The sequence below is a fragment of the Perognathus longimembris genome, chromosome 23 (assembly GCF_023159225.1).
Source record: "Perognathus longimembris pacificus isolate PPM17 chromosome 23, ASM2315922v1, whole genome shotgun sequence".
Taxonomy (NCBI): Eukaryota; Metazoa; Chordata; class Mammalia; order Rodentia; family Heteromyidae; genus Perognathus; species Perognathus longimembris.
The window spans coordinates 14830820-14852400 of NC_063183.1; the positions used below are offsets into that span (position 1 = coordinate 14830820).

The 21581-nt window shown below is 56.2% G+C and overlaps 2 protein-coding genes across 3 annotated transcripts in view; one reads left to right on the top strand and one right to left on the bottom strand.

Annotated features, from left to right (window-relative positions):
- Nucleotides 1–21581, top strand: part of Coro7 (coronin 7) — a 51116-nt gene that overhangs the window by 17477 nt on the left and 12058 nt on the right. For both annotated transcript variants that reach the window (XM_048332500.1, XM_048332499.1), the window contains exons 8-9: nucleotides 3962–4048; nucleotides 4523–4605. In XM_048332500.1, coding sequence (XP_048188457.1) covers nucleotides 3962–4048; nucleotides 4523–4605 — 170 coding nt within the window. The remainder of the gene's footprint in view (nucleotides 1–3961; nucleotides 4049–4522; nucleotides 4606–21581) is intronic.
- Vasn (vasorin) lies at nucleotides 9068–19973 on the bottom strand. Its single transcript, XM_048332501.1, has 2 exons — nucleotides 19813–19973; nucleotides 9068–11676 (listed from the first exon to the last, which is right to left on the bottom strand). The coding sequence occupies exon 2, from the start codon at nucleotides 11665–11667 to the stop codon at nucleotides 9640–9642; it is 2028 nt and encodes a 675-aa protein (XP_048188458.1). The 5' UTR covers nucleotides 11668–11676; nucleotides 19813–19973; the 3' UTR covers nucleotides 9068–9639.

The window sequence follows — 21581 nt, forward strand, 5'->3', positions numbered from 1 at the left end:
GCCCTCTCTGTGGTCCCCCTTCTTACCTAGTAACTAGGGAGGAAGGCTGTGCCATCCTCTCTGGGTCTCATCTCACCCCAGCCTCCCTGTCCCCAAAGCCTGGAATCCACTCATGGAGAGGGGACTCTTCCTTCCACTGTCTTTTGGGTCTTGCCTTTGGCCACTCTATTTTTATTTATCTTTGAGATGGAGTCTTGCTATGTTGCCCAGGCTCAAGCCATCTCCTGAGTCACTGGGATACTGACAAGCATCATCTTGCTCTGCTTCTGATTTTGTTTTTCGATTACATTTATAGCTATTCATTTTGTCCCAGCACTTAGCTTGTGTGACTTCCTCTCACCCTGATCACCCTTCCCGACTCTTGGTTCTTTCTATAGTCCAGGCCAGGGCACTGAAGGTCACAAAGTGCACTGCTGGGATGTGTCTGTTCCCCTAGCCCCACTCTGCTGCCCTTCACCTAGAAAGAGCTTAGCATGGAGGTAGGTAAAGGCTTGAGCCATGGCTAGTCCAGGTAGCTGGGAGATAATGGGAGCTGGGCTGGGAGGCAGGGCCTCAGTCAGGGACAAGAGGGAGCTGAGACCAACTCTTTCATCTCTTTCTTGGATAGAGGAGCCAGTGCCATGTGAACACCATCCCCTCAACCCTGGGGCAGAGCCTAGCCTGGGGGTGCAACTCAGTATTGAGTCTGGATGAGAGGGGGTGGGTAGTGGGAGGTGTTTCTCCTAGAGAAGTTCCCCTCTCCCCAAGAAGAGTTCAGGGCTGCCCCAAGAGCAGCCACACCCTACACAGGAAGTGTTACCATGGTAATGGAGAAGGGATTTGGCTGCACAGCAGCTGGAATGCTGAGTATGCACCCCCAACCCCCCCCCCCCCCCCAAGCAGGGTTGGTGCTGCCTGGCCACAACCCCTCCTCTTCTCTTCCCTAGACCAGGTGTGGTCAGGGGACTGAGGGGCAGCAAGTCCTTCTTGGGACCTCATGAGCAGGATGATCTGTCACCTAGGGGGACAAAGGCCATTTCCAGCAGCGCTGGCTGGCTGGCACCTTTCTTGCCTCTGAGTGGGAAACACTCAGCCTGGCTCCAATATGTTCCCCATGGACCTCTTGTGGTAGAGCCGGGAGTCAGCAGAATACCTTCCCAGAACCCAGAAGTTGGAGAACTGGGGGAATTGAAAGTAGGGATCATCCTCCCTAGGGATCACCGAAATCAGTGAGTAACTGTCCAGTTTGGAAACTGAAAATTATTCCGCGGCACTATGCCCCCCCTCCCCTGGTGATCTAGGGCTAGAGTGAGGCAGGGCGAGGGTAGGGTGGAATCTCTAGTGTAAGCCTTCCTGTGGCCTCTGGACAGAGTGCTGGTTGTGCTCACAGTTGAAGTGTCTTCCCTGGTACTCTCCCAGCCCCAGCCTCTGCTTTCAATCATCGCCTACCCTCCATATGCAGAACTAGTGTCTTGCTGATGCTCCTATTCTGGCTCAAATAGGACCTTACGATGATTTTAGGTAGCCTCTGTCCAGACCCTGTTATCGTCTTGTAAAGCATTTTTTTTTGCCAGTCTGGGGCTTGAACTCAGTGCTTGAGCACTGTCCCTGGCTTCAAATTTTTGCTCAAGGCTAGCACTCTACCACTTGAACCACAGCTCCACTTCCGCCCTTATCTGTTTATGTGGTGCTGAGGAATCAAACCCAGGGCTTTATTCATGCTAAGCAAGCACTCCACCAGTAGACCATATTCCCAGCCCCTGTAAAGCATTTTTTTGTTTTTTATTTTTTTTAAATTTTTTTGTAAAGCATTTTTTTTAAATGCAGCTTAGCAAATGTGGTAGTACATGCCTGTAATCCCAGCAATTAGGAGTCTCAGATAGAAAGATGGCAAGTATGACATCAGCCAGAGAGTGAGTCCTTGTCTTTTTTTTTTTTTTGCTTTGTTGTTTTCTATATTTTCTGTATATGAATTATTTATTTATTTATTTGGCCAGTTGGGGGCCTTGGATTCAGGCCTGAGCACTGTCCCTGGCTTCTTTTTTTTGCTCAAGGCTAGCCCTCTGCCACTTGAGCCACAACGCCACTTCTGGCCATTTCCTATATATGTGGTGCTGGGGAATCGAACCCAGGACTTCATGTATACGAGGCAAGCACTCTTGCCACTAGGCCATATTCCCAGCCCGAGTCCTTGTCTTAATAGCAACAACAAAACCATACACAATTGATAGGCACCAGGTACAGTGCTAAGCAGTTAGTGTTAACACCTATTCTGTGTGGCAGTCAGCCAGAAGAGTTCCTGTGATGATGTTTTTATGGATAAGGAAACTGAGGCCCAGAGATGCTGCATAACTTGTCGTGGGATGTGGTGATGAGGGCAGGGCTGGCTTTCCCCCAGGCAGTCTGACTGCTTTTCTGTGGCACTTAGAGTAACCTATAACCACAGTGCTATAGTTAGTTAGTCCAGTCAGCCTCCTGATGTATGTATTCCATGCGTTTGGGGACCTTGTCTGCCTCATTTGCCAGGGCTCTAGGTGCCCAGCATTGTGTGAGCTTGAATACTCACATTGAGAACAAATGAATGAACAATGAGCATATTCTTGGTAATCTGAGAATCATCCAGCCCCACTGTTGGCTCCTGGCCTAGGGGAAGCCTCATATGTTTACTAAGTGGAATGAATGAGTGGATGAATGAATGAAGTGCAGACCAGTTAGAAGGCATCTGGTCTGCCACTTACACAAGAGTATTTGTATACTCTGGTTGCTCTTCAGATCGTATAAACCTTTCGCCTTTTACAAGAGTATTTGTACCTTGAGGTACAAGAGCCCTTGTGACACCTCCGACCCTCTCTAGAGTGTGAGAGGTAGGCCTTGCTAATGACCTGACCCTAGTTCTGACCCCACAGCCCCTGTTACATAGAGAGACATGTGGGGCCCTGGTTCTCAGGCACTAGTCCTGATTTCCCGTGCCACTGTGGCTGAGTGAGAAGGGAATAGTGAGAAAAGCCCCTTGAAGGACACAGTGGAGTGTTTCCAGCGGTCTCCCACGCTAGGGGCGGCCCCTGTGTGCTGGGGAGGGGGCCCTGGGCCAGCTTCTGGAGGCTGCTTCCCTCCCTCATTGATTCCCAAGGAGATCGTGGGAAGTTCGGAGGAGGCTGGCCACAGTTGGGATAAGCTATTTTTGGTAACAGGGTCCTTGTCTCAGGCTCCAGGGGCCAGGGTGACTGGGAGGGAGCTGTTTGCATTTCCTCTGGCCCCGTCAGCTCCCCCCTGCCAGGGCCTAGAGGGACAGGGCCACTGCCTGGGATGTGAACTTCCTTTTCCTTCTTGGAGGACTTAGGTCTTCCTGCTGGCAGCTTCAGGACCACAGAGAGTCACAAAGGGCACTGTTTTGCCCTCCCAAGACGTCCCCTAGAGCTTGGCTCAGGCCCTCCCTCCTGCCCACGGGCAGCAGCCCTCCTAATCCCAGGATTTGCATGGTGCTTTGCCTGGCAGAGACCCCGCCCTTCCACGTGGACTCCTAGTCCATCCTTGCTGTGGTTCCAGGGAATGAGTGGCACAGGCTTCTTGAGTCCTGCTTACAAGCAAGAAAAATAAGTTCCAAGAGGGGTCCTCAGGGTCACATAACTCTTAGTTGTCAAAGTCCAGAGCTGGAGACCCCCGACCAAGTGCCTTCTGTGGGTACCTGCCAATGTGCTAAGCCAGGCCTTGCTGCCAGCCCTCTCAGGAGAAGCAAGACTGAGCCGAAGCCTCATCGCCTCTAGCTGTAGAGCTGCCCACAGGAATGGAAGCAGGGATCTTCCTGCTTCTTTCTGTGTGCACCCACAACCTCCAGGGAAAATATTGACCTACTCCCTTCCACTCTCTGTGGGTGCTCAGGTGAGTGGGTGACAGCAGAACTTCCCAGCTCCAGGCTACTCCTGGGGATCCTCATCCCCAGCAGGGTTCCTGGTGGCTTAGCTCTGTCTCTTGTCTCCTGCAGAACACTCAGGCCCATGAGAACAGCAAAGAGAGCCGGCTGGTGTGGACAGGTTCCCAGCAGCACCTCGTGTCCACTGGATTCAACCAGGTAGTAGTTCCTCTAGCATGAGCAGGGCATGGCCAGATGGGCATGTGTCTGACCCTTCAGGCCCATGCGCTAAGAGGGTGGGGTGAAGCCATTGAGAGGTGGGGGGCTGATGGCCAGTTCCAGGCCTATCCATATACGGCCTGGCTATGCAGCTGGGTCTTAGAGCCCCAGGAGACTGACAGCCATGGAAAACTGGCAGATTCCATTTGCAATAGCTAAGCCTGACCCTGGGAGCTGTGTTGGCCCCATAGGGACCAGAGTCCATGGAGGGAACCGCCTCTTATCCCTTGTCACCTAAGGGTTCTTAAAGGGGAAGGACATGAAAACCCAAACTCTCCCTCTTTGGCATGACTCCCCCGCTGCTCTGGGGCAGGTGCCTGCTGCCATACTGTGCTCTCAGGCCCTGGGTCCCGGGTGTCCTGGAATGGTGCTGAGGTAAGGCTCCTCTAAGCCTCTTTCTGACCTCCCCCAAAGATGCGCGAGCGGGAAGTGAAGCTCTGGGACACCCGGGTCTTCTCCAGTGCCCTGTCTTCCCTCACTCTGGACACCTCACCCAGGTAAGAGCTGTGGCATGGTGGGAGAGTGGGGCTATTGGCCCAGAGAATGCTCTGAGTCCAGGCCTGGTGTACAGGTGCCTTTGGTGAGGGCGCCGATCTAGCATGTCCGAGAGGCAGGGCTTTCATTCAGCAGGTGCCTGAGCTGGGCCTTGAGGTCTTCAACAAAGAACCCTGGCCTTGCCAGGAGCCCTAACCTCACCAGCAGGGGGCGTGGGGCAGCCCCAGGCAGACAGAATAAGCTAGACTCTTGTTTCCAACTCTCCACTAGCATCCCCCCCCCCCCCCCCAGAGTGGCTCCCTGTCATTGGGCAGCTTCATGGGATGGGACTCAGAGTAGTGTGTTCTGGCATTTGGGGAAAGGCTGCAACCAGCATATGTGTGCAGACTGATGTTGCTGTAGATGTGTTTGTGAGGCCAAGGGCCCCAGGATATCTAAAGAGGAGGATACGAGGTGGTATGAAGACAAACGGACAGGTTTGGAGGTGCTTGTGGCATGTGTATGTGGGCTTCAAGTCTACTGAGGTCTACATAAAGGGCTCACTTAGCTCCTGACATGTGTTGGTCCCCATATGTCTGGTCTGACCCCAAATGAGACTGGTGCCCAGGCAGCACAGGAGGTCCAAGGCACCTTGTCCTTCTATTCTTGTTCCCTGGAAGTGTATGGAGGAGAGTTTGTTTGTGGTAGGGCTCAGCCTACCCCATCAGCTCTATGCAGAGATGGCCTTGATTCACAGTTGCTCAGGAGCCAGCCACCAGGAAGCCCACAGTGCATTCTGCATACCCATCTGCTTTACAGGCAAGGAAACCGAGGTTCCAGGAGGTTCAGAGACTTAGCCGGGCAAGTCTGTGGGGTGGAAGCAGGAACATATGCAGCCTCTGTTCTGAAACCTCTGCCCATCTCAGCTGTAACTCATGAGGGCCCTCTGGGGCCAGGAGATTGGGAAGTGCTGGAACAAAGAAAAGGACCTGGTTTGGTTGGCTTGTGCATCCCTTTCCTGTTTGGATTTCACAACTGAGGAAACTGAGTCACAGAAGGCCAGTGGCCTGTCCAAATACAGAAGCAGCAGGTGTTGAGGTGGGGAAGGCTTCAGGGTCTTTCTTGGATCCTCCAAAACAGCCCTGCTCTGCGTCCCTGGATAAGGAGGGGAGTAGACAGGAGGACAGATACTCTGCCCTGTCCTCTTAACCAGGAATAAGAACCTGGGATGCTGGTAAGGCCCCTTGTACAGATGAGGAAGGCAAAGCTGGCTGAGCTTTAGACCTTCCTTGAAACCACAGGGCAGGCGAGAGGCTGAGGCAGGTTGTCACCACGTTCCTGCGTATGCTAGCCTGGGGCTCACAAGTGGGTTCAGCTGGACTGCCTTGTTCTGGAGTAGCAGTTTCTGGGCCTCAGGGCTCCACAGCCACCATTGTCCCATGCTCTCACTCTGTTTTGGTGCTGCCCTGGCATCTTGTTCTCTAGATCTTTCTCAGCCAGATGGCCCTTCCCTATAAGCCATCAGCAGAGGCCTACAGGATATTACAGGCATAAAAGGCCTAGGCATCAGCTTTCAAGTGTTCTGCCTACCACTTCCTGTGTCTCAGGCTCCACCCTTGCTGATGGTGACTGTCTCCTCTCCCCTGCAGGGCATCCCCTGCCAGGCCCTAATGTGGCCCCTGGAAGAGTTAACGATGCCCAGACCCTACGGTGCCACTAGCCAAGGCTGACCCTGTAATTACAGCAGTTAAGAATAGCCTGGAAGGACCAGTGAGGACTGGAATTTGTCAAATCACTCCCAGATGGGAGGCTAGGCCCGTGTCCCGCCCTGTCCCCCAGCCCTGACCTCTGCCCTGGCAGTCCAGCATCCTTGGCCAATGAGCTAGGAATCTCCAGCCCCCACGAAGCCAGCAGATGCCAAGGATGCATGCCAGCCTCCAGGCTGCTCTTAGAGATAGTGGGTTCCCTGGAAGCGAGAGCCCCTCTGAGTGAAGATAGAACACGCACAGGGCGTTGACTGTGGGCACAGCCGCGGGGGAGGTTGGCAGCTGTGTCCACCCAGTCCCCGTTGCTCTCTTCTGTTTTACAGATTTTCCATCTTGGTTTGGGCAGAACAGCATGTGCTTTTAAGAGCTGCAGGGACCATAGGTCAAGCACAAACTCCTCCTCCATCCTCTCTCAGGGCCTTGGTCACTGTTCCCATCTCTGTCCTTTTGTCATTGGTGTCTGCAAAGGAGCACATCTCACTGGGAGGAAGGGATGACTGGAATTCAGGCCATGTGGAAGGGCAGGCTGCCGTCCAAAGAGGGTTGTCCAGAACGTTATGTGCCAGGCCCTGTGCCATGGAAGGATAATGAGAGGGACTGACAGAGCCAGAGCAGCTCGTGTTCTGCCATTTCATGCAGGCATACCTGTCTCAGGTGCTCTACTTCTGGGCATGAATTGAGAGGGACCTGTGAGTGTGCGTCCATGACAGTGCTGCGTAAACTCCGTGCCCTGCCCCCTCCAGCAGCAGGGTTGGGCTGGATACCCCACTGTAGTCCAGGGAGCAGATGTTAGGGTTCTGTCCTTTTTGCCCAGAGCAGGCTGCTTCAGCTCTCCACAGCACTGTTTTTCTGTAAAGTGAGCTGTTGGGCATAGAACAAGTAAAGACCAAACAGCATGGCGTGGGGCAGGAAGGACCTGGTGATTGGGGGTTGCTGCCCCTTCCCATCTGCCCAGGGTACACCCTGGCCTGAAGTTGGTGCTGTTGCCCTGAGTAGGGGCTGCATCTTGGCTTAGTCCTCTCAGGATGGGGACGCTCTGAATACCTTTCTCTGGATCCTGCCACCCCACCCCCTGCCATCCCTCTAGGCCAGGTTTGCTTTTGCAGTGAAAACATTTACTCAGCAGCCACTGTCTCCGGCAACAGCCCACAGGCCCACAAAGGGCCCTTTGACGGGACTGTGCGGGGGGGGGGGGGGATAGGGGGGACATGGCCGCTGCCCTAATAGGACCCAGGCTTACAGGAAATCCACCTGGGCTGCTGCCGCGCCGCCGCCACCACCACCACCACCACCTCCGCCTCAGGAGGAAGGGGCCCATTGCCACCACCCACTACCCTCGTGACCCACCACTACCTCCCTCCTCAAGCCAGAGCCCTCAGCAGCCGCTAATTGAATCCAGAGCCTCGCGTGGCCAAGCCTGACTCGGTGCTGACATCAACACCCTGAGCCACAGGGTCTGCTCTCCAGGCCTGGCAGGGCCACCTACTTCCCACTGGGGGGTGAGGCTCAGAGCCAGGGCCATGACCTCAGAAGGACGTTAGTGTGGGGCCTCCAGGAGGCTCACTTTAGTTTTTGCTGGACCCCTCCTTTGCCCCTCTTTTGCCCACCCCCAAGGGTAAGAGGAAAAACTATATATCCATCAGTCTCAAGCTTCCCATCTCCAGCCTAGGCCATGGCCCTGTCCACTCCAGCCTTCCTGGAAAACACCCCTACACTCCTGGGAGTCCCAGAACAGTTGAGCACCTCCCCAGTACAGGGAGTAGGTAAAGGGGCCCTACAGGGCCATTGAGACTAGCATTGTTTCATGCAATCCAGACTGAGCTTTTGGTCTTCCCTTTGTATCTGCTGCTGATGGATCTGGCTTGCCCTCCCCCACCCCTTTTTTTGGCATGTTGATCTGTGCTTCCCTACTCTAAAGCCTTTCTGTATAGCTGGGGGAAAAACAGCAAGGTATTTCTGCTGAGCCTGTACTAGGGCCAGTAGAACAGGAGGGGGGAAATGGGGCCATGCTCCTACCTGGCCAGCCTAGGACTCTGCAGAAGGTTCTGGAGGCCCCCTGATCCCAGGACCAGCCATAAGGCCCTGGAATAAGATAGCGCAAAGTACCCATTCTCTAGGGGAAGTCAGTGAGTTTCCTGTTAAATCTGCTGAGGAGGGTATGGCCTTCCTTGGGGGCACTCCATACATTGTGTCTGCTGTGAGCCGTCCCATCCTTACCACAGGCACTGCTGTGCAGAAGACTGAGCCTGGTGTGGGTGAGGCCACCCTAACTAGACCCCTTTCCTGAGGCTGAGGCAGTCCTATCCCACCAAGGCCTCAGACTCGTGCCCTGTCAAGACCCTGGGGAGGGTCACCCTTCTGGAGAGGTCTGTGACAGCTCTGCCAAGCCAGGTCTGGAACTTGCTGGGGGAAAGGGATTGGGTTTTGTTTTGCTTTTTTTTTTGGGGGGGGGTGTCAGTTGTGGGGCTTGAACTCAGGATCTGGGCACTGTCCCTGAACTTTGTGCTCAAGGCTAGCACCACTTGAACCACAATGCCACTGGAGATAAGAGTCTCATGGGAACTTTCTTGCCCAGGCTGGCTTTGAAGTGCCGCCTTCAGATCTCAGCTTCCTGAGCAGCTAGGATTATAGGTGTGAGCAGCTGATGCCCAGTGGGCTCTCCTTCTATACACACTCCATACACCCAACCCACATACCCATTTGAGCCCAAGATTTTCACTCCATTTTATCCTTTATTTTTTTACAAAAGGCCTTCATGTCATCATTTGTCTTACAAAAACAAAGTCTTTGTCACTGAGTTTGAAAATCATTTTCCCAACATAAATGGGAAAGGATCTCTTATAAATATATTCTAAAAAGTGGAACTGAAGCAAACCCTTGCGTGCCCAGAGCACCTTTCCTTCCAGTTTCCTGTACTTCTAGGGCCAAGGCCACAGCCAAAGGGCCGGCCCCACTACTCCTTCTGGGGGCTTCCTTCACTGGCTCCCAGTCTCCATGGTTGGCTGTGGGGAGCCTGGAAGGGCCTGGCCGCGTTACCAGCACACGGCAGGGCCCACCTGCCCTAGGACTGCACTCTGCAGAAGACGGCAGTAGCCACCCTGTACACACTTGGGCTGGGGCTACCAGAATGCATCACCTGGGCTGCAGCAGCTCACAGATGAGGAGACTTAGACCAGAGTGGGGCAGAGGCTGACTGTGGTCATATAGCCCCATCCCATATGTGTCCCGGTGATACATGCTAAGAACTCACTGTGGCAACAAGAGGGTGCCGGCTGCTCCATCTCTTCTGGCTTAGATGTAGCACTTAGCTGGGAGAGCTCCTTGGAGACTGGGCCCTGAGTAGCCCATGAGTGGCAATTCACACTCAGGCCCACCTGGCAGGGTATCCCCACTGTCCTCAGGAGCCTTGGGGCCTGGCTCCAAGGGGGCTTTCACCCCCTCGAGCTCCAGGGGCCCAGCCCCTGGTCCCACCTGCCCTTTGCCCTGAGCTACAGCTGCTGCCCGTCCCCGCCGCACACAGTAGGCTGCCCCTGCAGCAGCCAGCACAGCCAGGAGCACAGCAGCCAGGGCGGGTGCAATGAGGAGTGGCAGGTTGCCCTCACGGGCCTGGGTGACAGGGGCGTGGTTAGATCGGACTGCTGGGGGTGTGCGGGCCTCTCCGCAGGCCTCCTCACCTTCCGGCAGCCGACCCACCCCTATAGGTGTGATGCAGATGGAGTAGGTGGCATTGGGTTGCAGCTGAGTGACTGTGTATTCTGCCAGTGAGGCAGGCAGCCTCAGGGTCACCAGTCGTTTGTCAGGGCCCGACAGGTTGCGGTAGGTGAGGCGGAGGCTCCTGAGCTGCACGGTGCTGCCCTGCAGGTAGCGCTGCAGCCCCACACGTAGGGAGGTGGGGCTCACTGGCTCAACACCAAGGGGCAGGGGCTGTGGGGGCCCTGGTGTGGCCCGTGGGGTGGGGCTAGGCTGCACTGCCTGCCCTACTCGGCTCTCACAGTACAGGCCTGTGACTCCCTCAGGGCACAGGCATTCCAGGTGGTGTGCCGCCCCTAGGCGGCAGGTGCCCCCATTGAGGCAAGTGGATACAGGGCAGTCCTGGGGCCGGGGAATAGGCTCCACAGTCGGCATGGCAGTGGGTGGCATGCTAGGGACCTCAGTGACTGGCTCTGTGGGGCTGAGCCAGGTAGGTACTGGGCTAGAAGGCAAGGGTGTGGGCTCCTCTGCCTCAGGCCTTGTGGTGGGCACTGTGGCTGTAGTGGTGGTGGCGGGGCAGCCGAAGTCAGCATAGTCCAGCTCTAGGAGCAGCCGACCAGCATTCTTTGGTGGGAAGTGACAGCGAGTCTCCTCAGGGCTGGTCAGTATGATATGGTTCTCTCGCACCCAGGGCCCAAACCAGCTCAAGGAGCATACACAGTTGAAGGGGTTTCGGGCCGCTGCCAGGAGGCGCAATCGGGGGAAAAGGTGTGAAAGGTCACTGGGCAGGGCCTGCAGGCTCAGGTTGCTCAGGTCTAGCTCCTGTAGGGAAGCCAGGCCTGCCAGGTCCTCTGGTCTCAGCTGAGCAATGCGAGTGTTACCAGCCAGCCGCAGGCGTGTCAAGCCCCTCAAGCCTTGGATCACAGACGGCAGGCGCTCCAGCTGGTTGTCAGACACATCCAGGTCATGGAGATTGCGCAGGCGGCCAAAGAGCCCCTCGTCCAGCTGCTGCAGCCCCAGACCAGCCAGCCGCAGCGCCTCCACATTGGCGGTGTCCAGGACACCAGGCTCCAGGGCCAAGAAGCTGTTGTGGCTGAGGTCAAGCAGCAGCAGGCGGGGCAGTCGCAGTGGGGGTAGCGTCCGAAGTTCGTTATCCTGCAGCTTGAGCTCCAAGAGGTGGTCAAGTGCATCAAAGGCCCCTGGCTGGATGTGGCGGATGCGATTCTTGCCCAGATAGAGGCGCTCGAGGCGCCGCAGGCCACGGAAGGTCTCGTTGGTGATCTCACGCAGTTTGTTGGCAGTCAGGTCCAGGTTGCTGAGGTTGACAAGTGGCTGGAAGATGCTGCCAGGCAAGCTGGTGATCTGGTTCTGTGACAGGTCTAGGAGCTGCAGATCAGGCAGACTGGCAAAGCTGCCTGGGTCGAGTGTGGTGATGCCGTTCTCAAAGATATACAGGCCTACTGTGTCAGGTGGCACGTCTCTGGGCACTGTGGTCCCCTGGCGGGCAGTGCAGAAGACAGTCTGTGGCTGGTTGCACTGACAGCCAGATGGACAGCCCTGAACCTTGGGTCCCAGGGCCAGCAGCAGGAAGAGCAGCAGGGGCGGCGGAAGGCGGCTCCTGGAGCGCATCTTCTGTCCCTGTGTACAGAGTGGTCATGAGTCAAGGCCCCAAGGGCAGCCACGCCAAGAGGACCAGAAGGGAATTAACCACTCCCTGCCCCGAAATGCAAGAGCCCAGCACCATGAGTCAGGTCCCCAGTGCCCCCTGGCCAGTTCTTGGCCCATCCCCATTACTCTCTCACCATATGATTTTTATCCTTATGGTGTCAGCTATCAGGAGCAGGCAGTGGGCTGGACAAGGAGACCAGCAAAGACTAACATAGTGATAGATAGCTTCTGGGTGCTCAATAACCACACACTACTTTCCCCAGCTGAGCTCAGGCACTCCTGCTGACTGCGGTGGACGGGGAAGGAGGGCTAATCAGGGAGAGGAATCATGTGTCCTGGAGCAGCAGCCCCTCCTTACAGCAGGCGTCTGGAGAGACAGGGCGGGCGGGCAGCCCAGGCGCGTAAGCAGAGAAGCTGGCTGCCCTGGGCCACTGGCCCCTGCGCCATGCTCTGTGTCCCTCCCTCCTCAGAGTGAGGAGAGACCGCAGCAGGAAGACTTCACATGGAAACTATGGGATCGGTGTTTTTCCACTTGTACAGTCAGACCTGCCCAGGATGGGGGCTGTGAGCCGCCAGGATGTGGCCAGTGGCAAGGCTCCTGAAGGAGGGGCTAAGGGTGACTGCAGTCCTTGGCAGGTGCCCCTTTCCTGAGAAGAGAGGAAGGCTTCCTCTTCAGACTCTTCCACCTCCACAGCATGATGACACAGTCCCCATGAACTCAGGCCTTGCTCTTGCTAGGCAGGCTCTCATAGCATGATGATGGAAACAAGAGGTGAGGGGACCCTAAGACTGAGGCAGGGAACACTGATGTGAGGGGGTAGCTAGAGGCAGTGCCAAGCCTGACAAGCCCTGCAGTCCCATTCCTCTTAAGTTCTCATGTCTGCTGTGGGCGGAGGATGAGCAGCAGCTACCCCTCAGCAGTTACAGTGCCTGCTCTTCCCACATGCGGACACTGTGAAGCACACAGCCACCATGGGTTACCATTCCCAGGTGACAGGAAAGGGGGCCCTTAGAGGAGCCAGGGAGACTGAGCTAGAGCTCAAGATGTTACCTATCTATCCCATGGCAGAGTCTACCCCTAGGGCAGAGCCTTCCACCCTCCCAATGAAGGACTCCACACTTAGGACATGGATTGAGCTGATTCCTAGCTGGATCTGCCTGAGAGGAGATCAGTCCAGAGCTTACTTCGCTTCAGTCAAGCTCCTGGGAGACCTTGTGGGCCACTCCTCATGCTCTGGCATAGCCCTCACCCTGTGCCCTACAGGTTCCTGAGCCTTGTATGGGGTGCCAGCCTGTCCCTAGGCAGACAGATCTCCCCCTCCCCCTCCAGGCACCCGCTGCTTGCACAAGGGCCTTTTGTGCTGGAGCTTAGGCTGCCCCTCCCCCTCTGTGGCCATGGCAGGTAACACGACCCCCACCCAGCCTTCTTGTGCCCTACTGCCTGCTCCCTCAGGCACAAGGAGTAGAAAGAGAGGAGGTGATAGGCTGGAATGGGGAATAAGCAGGACAGTCGGGTCCATGGGGGTCTTGGGCCAACTCTAGGTGAAGGAGGAGACTTTGTTGCTCAGGTTGAGCCTGTAGGCTTTGCCTACCTACGGTGTTCTTCTGCCAAAGTTGTCTCCCCTAGGACCCTGCAGCCTGGAGGTCCTTGCTAGCTAACAATGAGGCCTGCTGTTTAGAGGCTACCTGGAGAAGCATTATCCCTTTAGGTGCCTCTATATGTGCCCTCCAGGAGCCTATGGTGGTACCTCCCTGAGACCAAGGCTCTGTCTTGACTTCATGGTTTCCAGAGCCCTTATAACTCATCTCTGCTTTGGGAACCTCCCTAGCCCGGCCTTACACTGAGCACCAGATGAAGCAGGTACCAGAGCCCAGAGGGCCTCCAGTGTACCCTACAGGACCCCTACTCCACCCTCACTAATTCAGAGCAGTGGGTGGGTCCTGACTTCCAGACACCTCCATGTCTCTGTGAGGGTGGGGTGCCCCCAAATGAGCCCTCTCAGGGTCCAGTGGGAGTATACCCTGCATGTGATCAGCCTGAACATACTACACCTCTGTGGGCTTTGTGTGAGGTCATGGTTAAAAGTTCTTACTCCAGGCAGTGGCCCTGCACTCAAAGGTGTCCAAGCTGTGAGACTACAGTGTCACTGCCTTAGTTTCTTTTGTATGTCCTGCAGGGCAGGAAGGCCATGAGCTAGGGAAGTGTTCCCCACTCTATAAGAAAGAGAGGGACCCTAATCTGTTGGGTTTATCTGGCTACTACCCCATACCCACTTGGCTGGCAAGTGAGCTATGGAATGTTTGTCTGAGTTGGTAAGGAAGGGGGCTGGGTCAGACCAAGAGAGGCTAGAGTTCTGGGTCAAGTTTAGAGACCTGGCAAACAGTAGCTAGCCTTCCCATTCCCCCAGGATTCAGGGTGAGATCCTCAATCTGAACCTAGCTTCACCCCACTAAACAAGAGGAGACTAAGGCAGGAGTTAGTAATATTGTCTCTAGAGACCCCAGAGTTTACAAGCTACAACCTTTTGGGTGGGGGGCTCCACCATGGTTTTTCTGGCACCAAGAGCAGACCTGGAAATCCCCGGAAGAAACGTGGCCAGAGCAAAGGCTAATCATGAAGGAAGGTAGCAGGAGACAGCCTAAATCCCCAAGCCCTTGACTGTGGGCCTCAGGCTCTCACCTACAGAGCTGGTGTGGGAAGCTGGCTCCCTTCACCCTCTGCAGTCATCCTATTTTGTAATATCGTTTGGTTTCAAACATGGATTCTTTTCAGCAAGTTACAGGAGATGTTCCACCAGTCTGAGGGTGCTGAATCTGCTGTGTGTGCCTCTGGGGGTTGCCACTGCCATGCTGTCCAGTGATTACATCTGGCTCCAACAGGGGCAGGGCCTTGGCTTTGATATCTGATCCCAGAGCCCAGCCAGGGAGGGGAGACCTTTTCTTCTGCAAAGGGTGTTCAGAGTACTGGAGCAGCTACAGGCCCTAGCCCTAGGGAGCAGGAGGGCAAAGTGAGGGGCCAGGCCTCCCCCTGCCCCCTTAATGCTTTGGCTTTGCCCTGGTCTGGCTCCATCTCAGGGTAGTGGAGAGGCCAGATTCTGAGGCTTGTGCTCTCTCCAGCACACAGGACTCAGAATGGGGGCTGACTGACAAGCTTCTCAGCCAGCTGGCAAGATAGTCTTGCCACAAAGCCCACCTCAGCTCCCATCTGTGCCATGGGGGCTGGTCACAGTGCCTGCTTCTCAGGATGGCTTAGTTTGTACTAAGAACATTTGCCAAGTGGTCAGTAAACATGAGCTACTAAGGATGTAAACAGGGGAGCCCTGCCTGCCTCCTAGGGTGAGGCCACCATGGAAGAAGGGGCCATGCAACACCTCCATACCCACAGGGCCCAGGGGCAAGGCCTTATGCTGAGGCTGCCTTCTATTCTCAGGGTGGTGGGGAAATGGGGGTGGAGCGCCCTTAGTTATGAAAAAGGGTGTGGGGTGTGGGGGGTGAGCTGTCCTTTGGCCAGCCCCTTGTAGCATATGACCTCTGGGCGGTGCTCTATGCGTAAGGGTATTTGTCATCTCAGCTCTCAAAGGGACCCAGAGTGCCCCCACCCCCTTGAGTGTGCTACACATGTGTAGGTACCCACTCACACATGCTTCCAGCTCAGGCAGGGGCAGGAAAGAGGATGGGGTAGAACCCAGGCATTTGGGTAACCACATCAGCTGTGGGGCCAGTGCATCTCATGGCTGCTGGGGAAGGCCATGTGCCCAGCTGAGTGAAGGAGAGCTCAGGTGGACTGAGTCCACACACACCCTCCTATGCCAGCCACTTCAGAAAAGGTGTGGGGGGGGGGAAATGGGCCCTTGGGGCTGCCCTGTGGCTCCAGGCCTCTACCTCCTGGTGCTGGCCCGCCCAGCCTCTGCACTGGGCCAAGCCTGGCAGCAGCCCAGACTCAGAAGTCTGCCAATGCCCCCCCACCCCCAGGCAGGCGGGACTGTGCCGGCAGCCAGAACTGCTGGCTCCAGTTTCGCTGACGTGTCCGACAAGGCTCAGGGTTGGGCCCACCCCATCTCCCCTTCCCTGGGACACAGCAGCCCCTGGCCCAGCAGTGATGAGAGATCATGGTCTGCCCTGGGTGGTCATATCAAGGGCATAGATGCTTGGGCCTTACATTTCTGAGACCACTCCAGCTGGTGATGAAACTGGAGGGTCCCAGGTTTCATTTGTTCATTCTCCCTGCTTTGTGACTTCCTCCTAGCTCTTTGCCTTCTCTCAGCCTCCATCTCCACTTGAAGCCATTAGGAGCTGAAAGTCAGGATCACCCAGAAATGTTTTTGAAAATCCTAAGGAGCCGGGTCTGGGGATATGGCCTAGTGGCAAGAGTGCTTGCCTCGCATACATGAGGCCCTGGGTTCGATTCCCCAGCACCACATATACAGAAAACGGCCAGAAGTGGTGCTGTGGCTCAAGTGGCAGAGTGCTAGCCTTGAGCAAGAAGAAGCCCGGGACAGTGCTCAGGCCCTGAGTCCAAGGCCCAGGACTGGCCAAAAAAAAAAAAAAATCCTAGGGAGCCAGGTGCCGGTGGCTCACACCTGTAACCTAGCTACTCAGAGGGCTGAGATCTGAGGATCGATGTTCAAAGCCAACCTGGGCAGGAAACTCTGTGAGGCTTTTATCTCCAGTTAACCACCAGAAAACCAGAAGTGACATTGTGGCTCAAGTGGTAGAGTGCTAGCCTTGAGCTGAAAAGCCTAAGGACAGCGCCTAGGCCCAGAGTTCAAGTCCCACGACCCCTCCCCCTCCAAAAAAAAAACCCTAAGGCCCTGGGTTCCACTCAATAAAAAGACCACTTAAATATGAACTTCCCAGGTAAGAGCCAGGCAGAATTGTGTTTCGGGAAAGCTCCTCTGGCGAATCCTCTATACCAACTTCTACCTGTCTGGGGAGCAGGTTTTGGGTCCCAGATTAGGTCTGAATAAGCTGGCAGCTGGGCCTTCCTTCCCCACTCCCAGGAAGAGGCTGGCCACTGCCAGATCTGTCAGCCCAAGACAGGCAGACTAGTGACTAAGACCAGTCCCTGGGCTACGTGAGCCCTCAGGGTGGCAGGACAGGCCATCTCAGTCAGGAGAGGTGCCACCTATTGGGCAGGGACATCTGTGGCCCCAGGAGCTATGCAGTGGCTGCTGCCCAACTAGAAGTGGGCCAGTCCAGATGCCACTGTCGACACGGGGCAGGTGTGATGCCACCAGGGCTGGGCCCAGCTGCAAGGCCTCCTCACTGCCCTGTCCCCACCCAGGGCCAAGCACTTATTAAGAGTCCAACCTTACAATTAACCCTGAGTTTGCCAGAACACTACCTTAGTCACCAGGAAAGGCTCCCCACCTGGGCCCAGTGCCCAGGAATCTGAGAAGGAAATGGCCCAGCGGGGTGTGTGTGGGGGTCCTTATTTCTCTTACATTCACCATGCCACTAGCCATACAGGGTTCTGGCCACTCTATGAGACCCTTCCTGGAGTCTGCGGACTAGTCAGTGGGTAGGTGGGCCTTGGTCAGTGAGCCACAATGCTGTTGCCCACAGCCACTGCTACTGTGCTACTGAGGCTAGAGGCCAGCAGAGCCCTAGCCTGCCCCAGCTCCATCTCAGTGCAAGCCAGCTCCCTCCTTCCTCCTTAATGAAATCTCTCAGGCAGCCTCCAGGAATGTCAGAGCCTTATTGCATTCCCCAGGAGGAGTCTGCTGGGGGTTGGGGGGCTGTTCCTAACCTTCCAGAAGAAATGGCCCTTTGCCTCTTCCCCCCCCCCCCATCCACCCAAACCGAGGTGGCTTGAGGGAGCCTCCTCCAGCTTCCTCACACCCAGGGAGGCTGGAATGAGGAAAAGCGGGGGAGGCCTGCGGGCCTGGACGGCAGCAGGCTGAGGGGTTGGAGAAAGCAAGCCGGCTGACTCTGGAATGTGAACAGCGATAAAAAGGAAGGAGGCTGAGCCCCCGCCCTCACACTGCACACCGATTCCCCAAGCACCCCTGCCTGCCCCAAACACAGCCCTGCTTCAGTCACGCGCACAGACACACGCCCACGCCAGACACACGCCCACTGGGCTGCGTTCCTGCATACACACCACACACACACACACACACACAGAACCCTCATACCCTCCCCCTTCTCCAAGAACTCACGCAAATTCCATAGCAGTGAGGGGAGCTGGTTTTCTTGGCAACACACAGCCTTGGGCTCCCCAGCTCAGGGAGAGGCGCTGAGGGGGCTCTGGGAGGGGTCACTAACCCCCTTGCCATGAACTCAGGACCTGCCAGAGTTCAAGGATGCTCCTGTGGACAGCCTTATGTCCACTTACTGACAGGGACTATCTAGTTGGGCTGCTGAGATGGGCAGGATAGCCTTTGCTATCCTATTCCAGGGGCTGTGAAGCCCAGAGGGGAGGATCCACTTAATAAGCCTCAATGAGGACTTCACTCTCTTTGCCTAGGACTTGTCCTAGCTCCCCACAAGGTGAGTGTCAGTAATAGAAGCTGAAACTGTGGGCCACCTCCTGTCTAGCATCTCCCTAACTCCAGGCTGTCTGCCAGGGAGATCTACCTCCCCAGGGAGAATACAGACCTAGCTGGGCACTATCTGAGGGGATCCAGTACTGAGCCCCACCTCCCCCATTTTTAGACTGTGGGGAGAGAAATGTCACATTGAAAAAATGTCTGGGACACAAACCCCTCTACTCCATGTGACCCTCTGAACCACCAGTTTCAGGTGGCTGTTCTGTGTGCTCCCACAAGGCTGGGGGAGGTGGGATGGACAGCACCCAGACCCAGAGGCTGGCATGTGTGTTCCTGGGTCCTTTCCCTCCCTTGACTGGGAGAAGCTAGATAATGGTCTGGAGGGAATCCAGCTGGGCTGCTCATTACCAGAGCCCTCTTCCTGCCTCTGACACTCTGTTTACAGAAGCCTAGGGGGCTGATTCTCTCCCCCCCACACCCCCAGGAGACAGTAAACTCTTAGGGACTGCTCTCCCATCCCCCCACCAGCCTGCCCCAGTTCTGTTGGGCTCTGCCAACAGCTGGGCCCATACTGGGCTTCTCTGCCCTCCTGGAGGATGCCAGTCCAGCCTCTCCTCTTGCTGGCAACACCTAAAGACTAGCCTAACAGGAAAGGACCTTTAGGACTTAGGCCAGTTCTTGGTTTGGAGAGGTAAGTTCTAGCTCCTGGTTCCCTCTCTCTGGGCCTGTACAGAAAACAAGCAGAGGAGACACCTGGACTCTGGGAGCAGACTTCACCCCTGGGCTCCAGCATAAGTGGTCAGCGACCCTGGTGTGGTAACCATTAACAAATGGGGACGGAGCAGAATGGTTGGCACCAATCAGCTGGCCTGCCAGTGACCACAGGGAACCTCAGCAGTCCTCAGGCCCTAGAACTGCCAGCCCAGGGACACAAAGGACTAGGCTGGCTATCGGCCATTAAGTTTGCAGCCCAAGCAAAGCCCCCTCCCTGGCAGAGGCAGAGATGCAGAAATGGGGTGCCCTGATGTCTAGAGCATTTGGGGCTCTGGGTAGCCAAGGTCCATTCCCCTACCTGAAGGGAAGACCTATCGGCCACCCTGCCACAGCCCTATCTATGTGCCTTTGCCCCCCCACACACATGTGTGACAAGGTCCTGGGGACCCTCAGTCTGTCTGCACAGGGGCACCCAACTGTGTGACCCCGGGAAGGAAAAGTAAGCAAAGACTATGGCTGGGCCAACCCCTGAAAGGGGTTTGATTCATAAAACTGGTCATGCCGGAGGGCCCGGCCGTGGGAGGAGGAAGCGAGGGAGGGGGTGTTTATTTTGTCTGCTCGCGGCCACTGAACCATGAACACGCGCGCACCCTGGCTGGCCGTGGGGGGCGTCGCCCCAGGACGGCCATGGGAGGGGGCACTGGGCCTGCACGCCTAGTCTGCCTAGGTAACCAGCCGTGCGAGGCTGGGGGCTGCCATCCGCCCCCAGGTGCGGGTGCGCGCGGCGCAGGTCTGCGCGTGCACGGTGGGTGCGGAGAGCCCACCAGATGTCCCCACAACCGGCTTTCACCCGAAGCCTCCCTGTATATCCGCGCCCCCCACCCCCCGACCAGACACTCACCAGCTGGCGGCGGCGGCCGAGGGAGCCGGTCGGGGCGGGCCGTGGCCTCAGTCCTTCGCGACCCGCCGGGCCGGAGAGGTCCGGGGTCCCGCGGTCCCGAGGCAGCCGCGTCCCCGTCTCCCCCGCCCCGGGCTCGGGCTCTGGAGTCGGCTCGCGGGAGGCGGGTCAGATCTTAAGAGTGGGGGCGTGGCATCTGATAGTGGGCGTGGCTGTTGGTAGGGGCAGGGCTCCTCCCCATTGGCTGGGACGGGCGAGGCCTGGTGATCATCCGCCCACCCCTCCGCTGACGCTCCTTGGACGGTTCTGGCCTCTTCTTCACCCTGTCACCTCCCGACCTGGGCCAGGAGAGACTTTACCCCACCTAGTGGGAATCGGAAGACCTGGGCTCAACTTTGCCTCTAATTTGCCGGGTGACATTGAGCTTCTCGCATTATAAGCAAGCAAATACCTACAGCGAGTTAGAACCCACATGCCTGTGAGTCACCAGGCAATTCGTGAAGGACCCCAGGGCCTGTGGAGCCCAGGAGAGGCAGAGGTATGGCGGAGAGGGGACGAGCCGTGTTAGGATAAGGATTTATTTCCCATGACCAGCCTAGCCTGCCAGAGGTAAGGACTTACTCAAGAGAATCCGAAATCCAGATTTTGAGGCACAGTCCCTCAATGTGACTGTTGTTGGCAACTAATCCCAATTTCAAACACTTCTTCCAAAAGCAGCTTAAGTACCACCTCCCTAAAACTGGGGTCTTAGCCTCAGGACAGAGAGCAACCTGGAGCCCTTCCCCACATTTTAGATGGAGGACAGACACAGAAAGGGAAATGGCCATGTGCCCAAGGCCCCAACAACTACTGGCAGTTTTCAGTCCAGAATGTGCCAGAGGTGGGGGGTTAGGATGGGGGGTATTGAGAACTTTGGCAGCAGTGGGTGGGGCTTGCACTTCAGTTGACTGTGGTCTTTGATTGGCTAGGAGGGATGGGTGCCAGGGGCTGGACTAGTGCAGAAAAATCCCCTGGCTTGAAGGATTCCAGGAAAATGCTCTGCCCTCCTCCCCCTCCATGTCTGTGGTCAGAGTCATGCCTCAGAGCCTTTGGGGACCCAGATCAGCAAATGAACTTCCGGACACTGTACCCCCTCCTACTTGGGCTGCAGCCAAGGCTTTTGGCTGGGCCATGCCAGTTGGGGGCTTACATAATCTCTGGAGGACCCCTCTAGAAGGCAGGATGGGCCTGTGTCCCCTTGTTGTCAGGGCCCAAGTAGGGTGCAACTGTGACAATCACCTAGATGTCTCTTCTTGGCCCTTTGCCTTCACAGGGTCCTCTTTCCAGGACAGATGGTGCTCATCGTCACACACATTCTTGTATCATGGGTGTTTGCATGGCCTGCGAACCCTTGTTCTTGAGCAGAGCTTACCACTAAGTGTGTCTCATTTGGCCCATGTAGCAGGTTTTAAACTTTGAAGGCATTGTCAACATTGAAAAATCAGGTGGTTTTGCACTAAAATGGGGTTTCCCAGCTTTCCCTGGAGAGGAAGTTTCAGCTGGGGCTGAGTAGCAATCCCTTCTGACCAAGGCCTGGGCTTAGAGGTCACTGTGATCCCCACCTCCCCCTGTTGTCTCATGCTGGGCTCTCCACTCAGCCAGCTTCCTGCTGGTTCAGAAGCATGTGCATTCAGTGCAGTGTGACTTTGGGGCAGACTGTCCCTGAGCCTTTTCCATTGTACTGTAAGTCCTCAGAGGCCCTGGAGAGTATCCACTGATAACCCACAGGGGTG

Bases quoted from the DNA above. Each gene is read 5' to 3' on its own strand.
- Vasn (XM_048332501.1), bottom strand. From the start codon at position 11,667: ATGCGCTCCAGGAGCCGCCTTCCGCCGCCCCTGCTGCTCTTCCTGCTG.